Consider the following 12,406-nt stretch of genomic DNA (forward strand, 5'->3'; position numbering starts at 1 on the left):
TTTTTTGTTCTCTTTTATGTACATTGAAGTAGAAAGTATACTAGACTGGAAGACCAGGGACTTGGGTTCTAGTCCTGTTTTCATGACTATTTCTTTTTTTTAAACCCTCACCTTCCGTCTTGGAATCAATACTGTGTATTGGCTCCAAGGCAGAAGAGTGGTAAGGGCTAGGCAATGGGGGTCAAGTGACTTGCCCAGGGTCACACAGCTAGGAAGTGTCTGAGGCCAAACTTGAACTTAGGACCTCCTGTCTCTAGGCCTGGTTCTCAATCTACTGAGCCACCCAGCTGCCCCCTTCATTACTATTTCTATGAACAAAACACTTCATTCCCTTCCTTATAACTCTCCTCTCTGTTTGACACCCCTGCTGTAGAGGATGTGGGAGCAGGGCGGCGTCAGAGCTGGCACAGGGGTTAACCTTAAGGACCAGGGTCATCTTTGACCCGGAGGAAAGGAGGGCGAGATGGGGAAAGAAAGAGCCACAGTTCTCAAGTTGGAGCGGATGGAAGTTGGAAGAGCTCCCTCTGGTTGCTTGGGGAAAGGATTCCCCTGACCATTGTGAATGAAGGTTGCTAAAGGACTTCTGAAAGGGATGAGGCTTCCCTCACAGCAGTGAGGAGTGGAGCGGCCCATTTCTGGGCCACAGTTTAGGGCAGAGCCGAGGGTCCCTGCCTGCTGCTGCTGCTGCTGCTGCCCGGTGTCTCTTCTGTGTCTCCTTATAGCATCAGAGGAGTCTGGAGCTGGCACCCTGTCTCCCCTGGGAATCGGCCCAAAAGGTCCTCCTGAGCCCTGCTGGAGTGCTTCGCAGAACACTGCTTCTGTTTTCAGGGACTCTTAGGGGAGGGAGCTCAGATTGTCCTCGACTCCTCCTAGTTGAATAATGATCATGATGACGATGATATTATGAAGAAGAACTCGCATTTATGTAGTGCTTTAAGGTGTACAAATTGCTTTAAATATGTTATCTCCTTTGGCCCTCAGAGCACCCCGCGAAGGCCAAGGGCTGTTGTTGTCCCCATTTTACGGAGGAGAGAACTAAGGATGAAAGAGGACTTTCTCGGGTGCACAACTCGGCAGGGGCTGAAGTCTTGATTCTAAGCCCACTGCTCTAGCTGTGAGATAGATGCTCTCCTCCACAAGAAAACGGCTTCAGCTGTTTGAGTATCTGTGGTTCTGTCCCTTCCCTGCTTACCTTCACTTATTCCTCTTCTGAGGTTACTTTCCTCTCTACTGTCCCTGTGCTAAGAACAGATTTGTTTAGTTAATCAAAACTGTAAATGAATCTAAGCTGTTGGACATGGCTGTTTCATTGTATTTGCTTCCTCACCCCTTAGCCGGTGCCTGGACGCTTTGTAGGAGTTGAAGAAATACTCGTTTGATTAAACAAATGATCATGTCTTAAAAGTCACTGAGGAAACATTTCCTTCTGGCAGCCTCCAGCTCCCAGGTTTAATGTGAAGGGAAGCCTTTGTGCCAGTCTCTCATTCCTTAAAAGATGCAGCTAGGGGGCCCCGTGGGTAGACCAGTGGGCCTGGAGTCAGGGAGGCCTGGGTTCAAGCACGGCCTTAGACCCTTAGTGCTGCTATGAGACCCAATTCGCTTCACCTCTGTCTACCTCCATTTCCTCAGCTGAAAAATGGGGATAATAACAGCCTGCAAGAACGGTGAGGATAAGATTGGTAAAGCGCTTAGTACAGTGCCTCACCCATAGCTGGCCCTTTATCAAAGTTTATTCCCTCTCTACCCCACCAAGAGAAAAATCTGTTTTGGGCTCTGGTTTTTGCTTTTAAAGGCATTGCTTCCTTGTCTTTGGTTTTCCAATTTTCCCCTTTTCCTTCCTGACAGATGGTGATGGAACAAGGGGACTGGCTGGTTGGGGGGGATCTTCAAGTTCTGGATCGAATTTATTGGAATGACGGCCTTGACTCATACCGCCTCACACCTGCAGAGCTGAAGCAGAAGTTTAAAGATATGAATGCTGGTGAGACATTCCCCCGTTTTCTAGGCCAGAGTCATCGTCATGTCACTTGGGAGTGTCGTGGTATCAGCTGGGGAGGACGTGGCGACGGCTAAGGTTCAGATGAGACCCTTCCCCTTCCCTGGCTTGGCACTACACGCAGGAGTCCCCTGAGAGAGGGTGCTGCTTGTCTGCGAACCTACCGCTGGGGACTGAACCGGGGCTCTGAACCCCGACATCCCCCGCCTCCAGCCATGTTGCCTCTGGCCCGTCGGTGCCCTTTGCCCGAGATTGGGGGAAGGTGGGGGGTGTTGGGGTAGGGAACGACTCCGGCCCGAGAGGGCAAGTCACTCAGCATGTCCCCACGTCGAGGCTGTGCTCTGTATGTCACATTCCTCTCCCTCAGCTCGTACTTAGTGAACATTTTCCTAAATGCAGAAAATACGTAAACGTTTAACAACTAACTTTATGATTGCGGGTCTTCTTGTTAATGGATCCAGTGGTAAAAGCTTAAATTGGGTTCATAGGAATTAAAACCTCACATTTTACAGATGAAGAAACAAGCCTAGTTCTCTAGTTTAATGCCTTTTTTGATGTTGTAGACATCAATTCGATGTCAAATCCCAGGGAAGCTGGATCCTTTGGCTCCACATCTAGGTTTTTTGATACTCCACTTCCTTTGCCTTGCAAAAGAATAAAACCAGATTTTAACTTTTCCTCTTTACCCACCCAGTAGGCTGTACTTGGAAACTTAGTGAATTTGTTATTTGCAGACATTTATTGGCTAATAAGCAGAAAATAGTTTGTGGGATGCCTTGTTGAGATTCTTATTTAAAAAATTCATGAATATCTTTTTTTGAAAATTATCTCCAAAGTTCCTTCCTGTACCTCTCCCTCTTTTCCCTACCAAAAAGCCATCCCATATGAGAAATAATTTTTTTAGGAAAAATAAATGAGCAAAACCAATCAACACATTGAGAAAATCTTGAAATATATTCAACAGTACAACACTGATGAATCTTCTATCTCTGAAAGGGAGTGGGAGGACTTGATTTAAGGTTTACAGTTTGTATTTGAATTCATATTAGGATCGTGTGAGCTAATTGGTGGTAACATAGAGCCTTAAATGTTTTTTATGCACACACATATTTTTATCTATACACACATACATATATGTAAGTATATATATATATATATATATGTATATATATATATTTAAAGAAAGGCAATTGTTATAGAAAGTCAAGTATCATAAGAGAGGAACTGTAACTTTTATTTAAAATAGTCATTAGCCTGACTTCAGAGAGCAAAGAGCCACAGAGTGTTGTTTTGTTTGTTTTTTAATATTTCAGACCCTCATTGCTATTACCCAAATAAGTAACAGACCCAAGGGTTATGCTCTGGCATGGTTTTTATGGTTTGTTTGTTTGCTATGTTGGTAGGGCAGCAACAAGCCACTACTGAAATCCAAGATGTACTACAAAGGGGTAGGGAGCAATGGGGATGGCGTCTAGCTCAGGTCTTGTGTTTTTTTCTCTCCTCTTTATCCCAGAAGTAATTGTTTATCCTTTCCACGGATGGCCCAAAACTGTTTTCAGACTACTAAATCACTTTCTGGCTTAATCTCCTTTGGCCCATAGAATGTTCTACCCTTGGGAAAATTGAGTCTTTTTTTAAGTGTCCTCATTAGGGAATGTATGAAGTGGCATATTTGAGGAGGACTGGGTAATTGAATTGATGTATTGGTGAAGTGTACTGGAACAGGAGGAGAAGGTTCAAATGAGTCAGGTAAAATTCAATCAATCTATGGTTATTGTATGTTAGACTACTGATTAGCACAATGCCTGGTACATGTTAGGGGCTTAATAAATGGGAATTGACTGGCTAACTAAAGGGTCATCATCATTATCATGGCTTCTACCATCAAGAACTCATAGGGAAGTTTGGGAAAGATTCATGAAGAGCTGTGTTTTAAATAAGAGTAGCTCAAATTTTAGAGTTCTGTAAGATTTACAAAGTACTTTGCTTATAGCTACTCCATGAGATAGGGGTAGGCAGGTGTTATTTATCTCCATTTTACAGATGAGGAAACTGAGACTAATAGAATTTAAATGATTTTCTCAGAGTCACACAGTAATTAAAGATCTGAGCCAGATTTCAAACTCAAATCTCTTTTGTATTCTTAACCAGAGTTCTTTCTAGTGTCCTATGGTACCTCTTCCCATTATGTTCTTTTATAGTAAGGGTTTTTAACTGGGGAACCCATGAACTCAAGGGTGTTTTTGTTTTTAATATCTTGATAACTATATTTCACTGTATTTTTCTCCATTCTTACCCTGGGTATTTTATTTTATGTCTTCAAAAGCTTGATTTTAAGAAGAAAAAGGCTTCCATTGGCTTCACCAGCCTATAGTCAAGGGGCCCATGACACAAACCAGGTAAAAATCCCTGATTTATTGGAAGAAATAGCTGTAGGCATTGGTGGAGTATTTCCAAATAGTAGGAACAAATAGTATGTATGAAGGCTCCATTTTGTGAGAGACATGGCTCTCACTGTACATGCTATACTATGTATATATTACCTTATATTAGGTGTAATGTGTATAAATGTGTATTTCTATTGACACAAACATATGTTGGTTGGGAGGAGGCTCAATGCATAGGAACTTATTAGGATACTTAAATTCATATTAAACTTTATTTAAATTCATGAGTTAAGTGTGTACTCTGTGGAAGGTACTATGATTAGTTCTGATTCTTAATGAGTAAGATGGAAGGAATGGAGAGACGAAAATGAGTTTGAGAAATGTGGATGAAGAATCTGGAAAATTTAATGATGGCTTGGGTCAGGAATCAGTAACCTGAGGCAGTGTGTCTCAGTTGTACCATGGCTTATTGCTGTTGTCACACCCCATTACCCATGCTTAGGAGAGCATGTTTTGGTTGCTTTGCTGAGAGAGTTGGTGACAAGTACTTGACTACTTTTCTTTTTTTCCTAAAGAAAGGATCCCAAGTCAGTGCTGTCATGCATGCACTCAGTAGCCAGAAGAAGGATCATAAACATGGTGCCATAACTTTTCAGAGATTCTTGGATTAGAGGCTATAGTAGAAAGGGTCTTTGGAAACTGATGGAAGAAGAGAAGAGTAGTACCAGTGGTAATGAAAGAAGAACTGGAAAGGGTTGAGGCTTAGAGGGAAAGTGAAGGAGCATAGTTTTAAGCTGGTTTATTTTTAGGTTTTAGAATAAATAAATTAACATATTTTATAGGCAGCAATAAACACAGAACTTGGAGAGATGAAAGATCAAGGCATGAACTGTGGATATGGAAGTCATCTATATGACTTCGGTGACAACATACGCTTTTGTGGCTCTCTTCCTCCCTTTCTGACTGTTCCTTCTGTTTCCCTTACTGGCTTACAAGCTGCCTTCTGGCTTATTGGGACTCTCTTCTTTCCACGTGTTATACCAAAGGCTTTGGTTATCACCATTAGACAACTGACTTCTACTTCTGTGGCTTTATCTGTAACTTCTAACCCATTATTTCCATTTTCCTGTTAGCTATCTCCAGCTGGATATCTAGCTAGCTTTAAAACTTGCTATCCCTGTTTCCTGCACATTGAGCTCTTTAAGTTTCCCTTTGTGCCACCTCCCTTTCCCAGGCTTGTCTCTGTGGGAGACAGAGCCATGTCCCCCACATGCTTCCCTTTGTCCCCTGTATTTTAACTCTGCCTGTGGTTCTAAACCCATTTCTGCCACTGACTGGGCTTGGGTATGTATGGTTTACAAGCATTTTCCTTACAACAGCCTAAGGGGGGATCATAATGGCCCCATCATTTTTCTAATTTTACAGGAGCAGAATAAAGTATAGCTTACAGAGATGGAGCAACTTTACCCACAAGGATGACCAAAGGCAGTCTGGTGATTGTAGAGATTAGAGCAATGGGCCACGGAGTCAGGAAGATCTGAGTTCCATTCAGCCTCAAATACTTCCTGGCTGTGTGACCATGGGCAAGTCACTTCAGCATTTTCTGCCTCAGTTTCCTCTTCTGTTGTTTTGAGCATCAAATCAGATAATACTATAGATATTGTGAAATTCTTTGCCAATCTTAAAGCACCATATAAATGCTATCTTAAAGACATTTGTTGGGCACATAAAACAAGCAGTAATATTTCATTACATTCATGCATCACAGTTTGTTTAGACATAATTCTTTCCTCACCCCTTTTTTCCTGGTGAAAATATGACAAGATGTGCAAAATATTATCTTAAACTTGCTAGTGATGTTCCGTAGTTTTGGAGTGTAAACTCATGGACGAGGTCTGCTCAGCTCACAGAGCTCCTCTCCATCTCTGCTCAGCCCTGAGGCTACAGGGACAGGGCTCCACACTTCACAAAGGATAGGCTGTTATTTCGTCCTTTTGAAAAGGGTGAAGGGGGTGGGTGATGCGACAGGAAAGCTAATGGATGAGATGAAATATCTCGGGGATTCTCGAGTTCAGATGCTATTCTACTTGAAAGATTTGGGGCAGTAAAGCCTTATACCTGCTGCTAATGTGAACTTTTTATGGATGATCAATCTTAACTGTTTGTATTAACTCTCCAATTCAGAACTAGATTAGTCCTTTTTGAGAAGGGAGCCTGGCTAGATACACCTATGGAATCATTTCTATCTGCATAGATGTCTGGTGTCTTTTTATGTTTCCTGTTGGAGACGTGTGCCTGTAAATGGTGATAATAAATGGCTATATTTTAAAATCATCTTTGACCTGCTGGTTATCCAGGGATTTACTCATTGTACTCTGGAGACAGGTTACCAAAACAAATGCCCCATTCAAGGCTTAGGAGTCTGTTGCTTATTAACTGGAAAGGACAAGGACCATTTATCAGAGCCGCAGAGTGAAAACACCCTGTGCCTTGGCAAGTAGAGCCAGAGGCGAATGCTCTAGCCAGCCTTGGGTAGCCAGTGAAAGTGGGTGGCTAAGTTTCAAGGTAAGAGTGGGGCAGATATGGAGCCTGGCATGTTTTGGAAGGTAAAAGTAAAAGGCTAGAGAGGCATCCTCAGAACCAGGCAGCCAGGTCCCACCTCTGATCTATGCTCATCAAATAACTATGGCTATTTTTGTCGTTTTGTCAATCTGCTGGCTGTGTGACCCTGAGTAAGTTGCTACCATCTCATTGCTCTACCCTCTAAGACTCTGTTTTCCTGGTGAAGTCAAAGGTCAGGTTCCCCTGCCAAAAACAAAATCTCTGCTGTTACAGCGGGGACCCCAACACAATGTAGTGATGTCTAGTTTAATACACAGTCATGGCTCTTGAACACCTTACCATTTACTCTGTGGCAAATATTCTGTTTCTGTTGATGTCAGTTTGTACTTTCCCCCCAGCTGATAATCACAGTAGTGAAGGTACCCAGCTCCTTTGGTACTTCTCAGAAAAGACTATGATTTGCCCATCATGGGATAGAAAGCAACTTGCCACAGAAAGACATTAATAACAACTCCATTTAGGGTTTTTTTTTTGGGGGGGGGCTTTGTTAGATAAAAAATGGAGTATTTCCTTAGATCAACATCTTTTGTGTTGTCAATATAAATGCAAAGTCCTCAGAATTTGTATGGATTTTGGATAAGATACCTTTCAAATAAATTTTTTTGTTTATAATTCAACAGATAAATGCATTGTAAAATAGGTAGGACTTCCTAATAATGCTTGGAGAAACATCAACAAGAGGGAGCTTTTGTTCCAGGTAGACAGCTAGGTAGTGTGGTGGCTAGAACTTTGGACTTGAAGTCAGGGTTTTCTCAGGGAGGAGCTAGGTGGCTCAGTGGATTGAGAGCCAGGCCTAGAAATGGGAGGTTCTGAGTTCAAGTTTGACCTCTGACACTAACTAGCTGGGCAAGTCACTTAATCCCTATTATTTAGCCCTAATCACTCTTCTCCATGGTACCAATACACACTGTTGATTCTAAGCTGGAAGGCAAGAGTTAAAAAAAAAATCTGGCTGTAAACATTTACTGGCCAGAGACACTAGTATCAAAGATTCTAATTTAAGCCAGGGAGCACGACTAGGAACTAAATTAAGGATACCAGAGAGGATCTTGGATCTAGGGCTGGAAGTGACCGAAATCATCTCATCAAGATTATACATTTTATAGATGAGAAATGAAAGGCCATTTGAAGAATCTCAGAGAAATTAAGGGATTTGCCTAAGGTCACAGCTAGCAAATGACAGAGATAGGGATGAACTCAGGTCCTCTGATTCCAAATCCCATGTTCTCCTTACCAGGCCAGGCTTCCTTTCTTGAGAAAAATAAGTGGCAATTTATATCAGGGATGTATAGCCACCCTCAGCACCAGGAGATGGAGAATTAACCAACTGGACTTCCTAGAGATCTGCATTTTGAGGCCAAAGGGTCCATACCAAGAGACATACTTAGTGAAAGTAGACTCCAAAGTTTGAAGCTGGGGTCAAGATGGAGTATAAAAGCTGGATTATAAAAGCTCTATTAGACTAACATAGGCAAGCCATTTGTTGAATCAATAGTTCAAGTTCTCTGGTTCCTTTAAGGCTAGCGCCATGGATTCCATGGGTAGATTCATTCTAGAGGGTAGGTCTTAGGGTGAGCTAAGGGTTTAGACTGACTTAAAGTCATAGCCAAAGATGAAAACTAAGCATGAAGTCAGAAGGAACGTTAGATAAATCTTGTAATTACTCACATGGCCCTGTAACTTTGGACTATCTCAATCTACTATAAATGCAAAACAATGCTTATGTATTAAAAATATATTTTAACATGTAGTCCATTATTAAATAGTATTTATCATTTATGGAAAAAATTACTACATGTCTTATTGACCTAAGTAAGACAGAACCAATTCCCCTCCTCTCTTCCCGGCCTCCCTAGCTTTAATGTTCATTGTCCTGTGGTTTTGAGCATGCAGCATGTTTGACTGATCCTCAGTACAGCCACTAAACCAAATCCAGATAAAGTAAAGATGTATTCCTTTTGCTTCAGGTTATAATCCTTGACTGAGCTGTATCTATTTTAATGCTGAAATTTTTCTTTTCAGATGCTGTCTTTGCATTTCAATTACGCAATCCAGTACACAATGGACATGCTCTCCTGATGCAAGATACTCATAAACAGCTCTTGGAAAGGGGCTACCGGCGCCCAGTTCTCCTCCTGCATCCTCTTGGTGGCTGGACAAAAGATGATGATGTTCCTTTGGCATGGCGGATGAAGCAGCATGCGGCAGTGTTGGAAGAGGGAATCCTGAATCCTGAAAATACGGTAGTGGCCATCTTTCCATCACCCATGATGTATGCTGGACCAACTGAGGTAAGCTTGTTTGCAAGAATTTGGAATAAGCGACCTAAAAGAAGCTAGTCCTAATAACATCTTATTTCCACCTATGAGTATCCCTCCTGGTCATTCTCTAGATTTATATCTATTAGTCCCAGAACCACTAAAGGGGACCAGGTGCATGAGCACTAGTACTTCTATACTGAGAGCTGCTTCTTTTCCTTCTCCCCTATTCCCAGAATTCCTGGTATCTATTTTCCTTAGAAAAATTAGATCCCTCAGAAGACAAGTCGGGGAGACTGATCTCTTGGCTCCTAGGTTAGCAGCAGCCCTCATTGGAATATTCAGAAAGAGAAGATGTTGCCCTGTTAAGAAAAAATAGAGAAGTTGGAGACAGATTATAGAGAATCAAAAGAGGAAAAGGCATTGTGGCTCTGGTATGCCGCCCATACTTGTTATTTTCTGCTTTTGGGTCCATTGACCTCTTACAAATGTGGGTAAGAAGTATATGGGGACCAGTCTAAGGAGTGGTAACCTATGGAAGCTCTTTTGTGGTTTCTCTTACTTTGCAGGTCTTTAAAACGGTTTCATTCTTATAGGCTGCTTTTACTTTGGAGGTCATCAAGCATGTGTTAGTAGATCACTTGTATACCATGTCAACGTGGAAATCTAGAAGCCCCCAGTTTATTTAGTTTGAGGGTAGAAACCCCAGGTTTTGACCTTGTTATAGGAGAGTTTTCCCCCTGAGGAAAGGTCCCTCTTCACCAGACAATAGACATTCACTTCAGGTGGGAGATAAACCCAATCTGAAGTCAAGTGACTCTTTTTTTCTCCAGAAGCCTTTCCCAGTATATCACACCCTCCTGAGGATCCTTTAGCTTGCGCCAAAGAGTCTAAAGTCAAAGAATGGGTACCAGAGGAGAAAACAAATGGACGGGGTAGCATTTGAGAAACTGCTTAGTGTTTTTAGCAGTCCTGAGCTGCTTCCTAGTGACTGCTTGGGAACCTTAAAACAGCGCAGTTCTTTAAGCAGGGGTGTCAAATTCAAATAGAAAAGGAGGCCACCAAAGCCCACGCAAGAGGCCGCTCATTGGCTTAGTTTTAAAATGTTTTATTATTTAGTTAAATATTTCCCAGTTACATTTGGGTAGCATGCAAGAGTGTGTGGCTCATGCCTTTGATCTCTCTCCTCTAAAGAATCCAAATTGTGAATGACCCAAAGGGAAATCATGATGGATGAGAGTAATCTGCATCACGTTTCCCATGGTGACCCACTTGCCTATCCCCAAGAAGTGGCATAAATGGCAGCCTTGAAGAATATATGAATAGGAAAGGGCTGTGTAAGGTGAAGCAGAGCTGGGGAATGCACACAGACTGAGTGCTGCCCTGGTTCCTGCCATGTCAGAAGGTCCAGTGGAAACTTGAAGCTCTTTGATATAGGGCATGATCTGTGGGAGAGCATGGGTGAGGATCTGTTGGGCTGAGAAGGTGTGAATGTAGTTCAGTCTGCTCTGGTCAATGGAGTGTCTACATTGATGAGATCCATGAATAGTTGAAGTAAAAAAAAAATTAAAATTTTTGCTTTTCCTTATTGTTCTTTAATTCTGCTAACACCATTGAGTGAGGCCTCAAGGCCTTTGAAGGATATATATTCTAAAGATTGGGTTAAAGGAAACCTAGAATCCTCCATTAAGGAAGAGAGAAGAGGAGAAGGAATTGGGAGAACAACCTAATGGAAAAAAGATGAGAATAGGCATCTGTCCTAAAGCATGTCTTCTCTTCTTTCTTCTCTTTCCTTTACCTTCTTTATCCTTCTTCTACCTTTGCAACACCAACAAAAAGCCAGAAAACTCTTCCACTTATTTCTTATTTGTTGAGACTTCTCAGTCAGATATTGAGATGATTAAAACATTTGACTCTTAAGGTTCAATGACTTAGCCTTCCCAAGATGTAACTGCATCTTTTTTTTTTTTTAAACCTTTACTTTGCGTCTTATTGACAACGATGAAACAGAGGACAAGGGCTAGGCAAATGAAGTTAAAGGACTTGCCCAGGGTCACAAGCCAGGAAGTGTCTGAGGCCAGATTTGAATCCTCCTGACTCCAGGCCTGGCACTCTATCCACTGCACCACCTAGCTGCCCCAAAGTAATTGCATCTTCACAAAGGGGATTGTTAATCAACCACATTGAGATTGGTACCAATTCTGGGTCCTCACAAAAAGAACTATTTCTGGAATCATTCCTGGGAATTTAAAATTTTTCTGTTGTGTTAGAGTAGGGTTCAGACAATTTCTAACTGTGTGACCCTGGGCAAGTCATTTAATGTTTGTTATCTAGCCCTTATCTATCTCTCTATTCTAATACAGAAGGTCAGAGTTAAAAAAAAAAAAGTCTTCAGAGTAAGGATATGAATTGTGCCCCATGCAATTAAGAATCCTTTAAGAGATAAACCAGCTTAGCCCTTGAGAGGTGGCAGACCAGAACAGACATCCTATTTTTTCCTTGTCTGTATGTCCTCCTGGAGCTATCTCAGGCATCCCACAAACCTTGCCTTAGGAGTAGCCTATTTGCATTTGTTTTTTTTTTTACTTCCTTGGTTTCTTTCCCAATACAAATAGAGGATTGAGAAATAGCATAAAGCTAAAGAGATGCACAGTGCACCTAGATATGAAGGCATAGCATCATCGCAGGGTCATAGGAGAATCCTAGAATCTGTTGTTCTTATTGTCCAGAGAGAGAAACTGGGACCCAGTGAGATTCCAAAGTGACTCTCCCAAGATTACACAACTAGTTAAGTGGCAAAGATAATTCAACAGGGTTCTTTCTGCCTTCCCACAGCTATACCTATTGGCTCTTATATCCCCACTATAGTACCTACTGGAGAGGGAGATGAATTTTATTTTAAAGGATGCCCACTCTAGTGTCCATTTTCAAAATGCTTTTCCTAACTTGAAGATGTAGACTACTTTAAAAACAAAGAAAAGTCTGTTGAATGAATTAGAATTTTTTTTGTGTGTGAAAAACATAAAAGTGTTTTAGAAAAAAAAAGTACTGATGCCAAACTACTTAATGGTGGCAATTGTGTACATTTTTCAGTGGAAAAATGGAGCTGGTGACTAAATGAATTCTGCTCTTGCTTTGAAGTT

The 12,406-nt window shown here is 41.7% G+C and overlaps 1 protein-coding gene across 3 annotated transcripts in view; it reads left to right on the forward strand.

Annotated features, from left to right (window-relative positions):
* The window catches only part of PAPSS1 (3'-phosphoadenosine 5'-phosphosulfate synthase 1), a 281,936-nt gene that overhangs the window by 229,637 nt on the left and 39,893 nt on the right, over positions 1 to 12,406 (forward strand). For all 3 annotated transcript variants that reach the window (XM_056803105.1, XM_007495828.3, XM_001366425.5), the window contains 2 exons: positions 1,846 to 1,981; positions 9,028 to 9,296. In XM_056803105.1, the coding sequence (XP_056659083.1) occupies positions 1,846 to 1,981; positions 9,028 to 9,296 (405 nt within the window). The remainder of the gene's footprint in view (positions 1 to 1,845; positions 1,982 to 9,027; positions 9,297 to 12,406) is intronic.

This window comes from Monodelphis domestica, chromosome 6 (genome assembly GCF_027887165.1).
Source record: "Monodelphis domestica isolate mMonDom1 chromosome 6, mMonDom1.pri, whole genome shotgun sequence".
In the NCBI taxonomy this organism is placed as follows: domain Eukaryota; kingdom Metazoa; phylum Chordata; class Mammalia; order Didelphimorphia; family Didelphidae; genus Monodelphis; species Monodelphis domestica.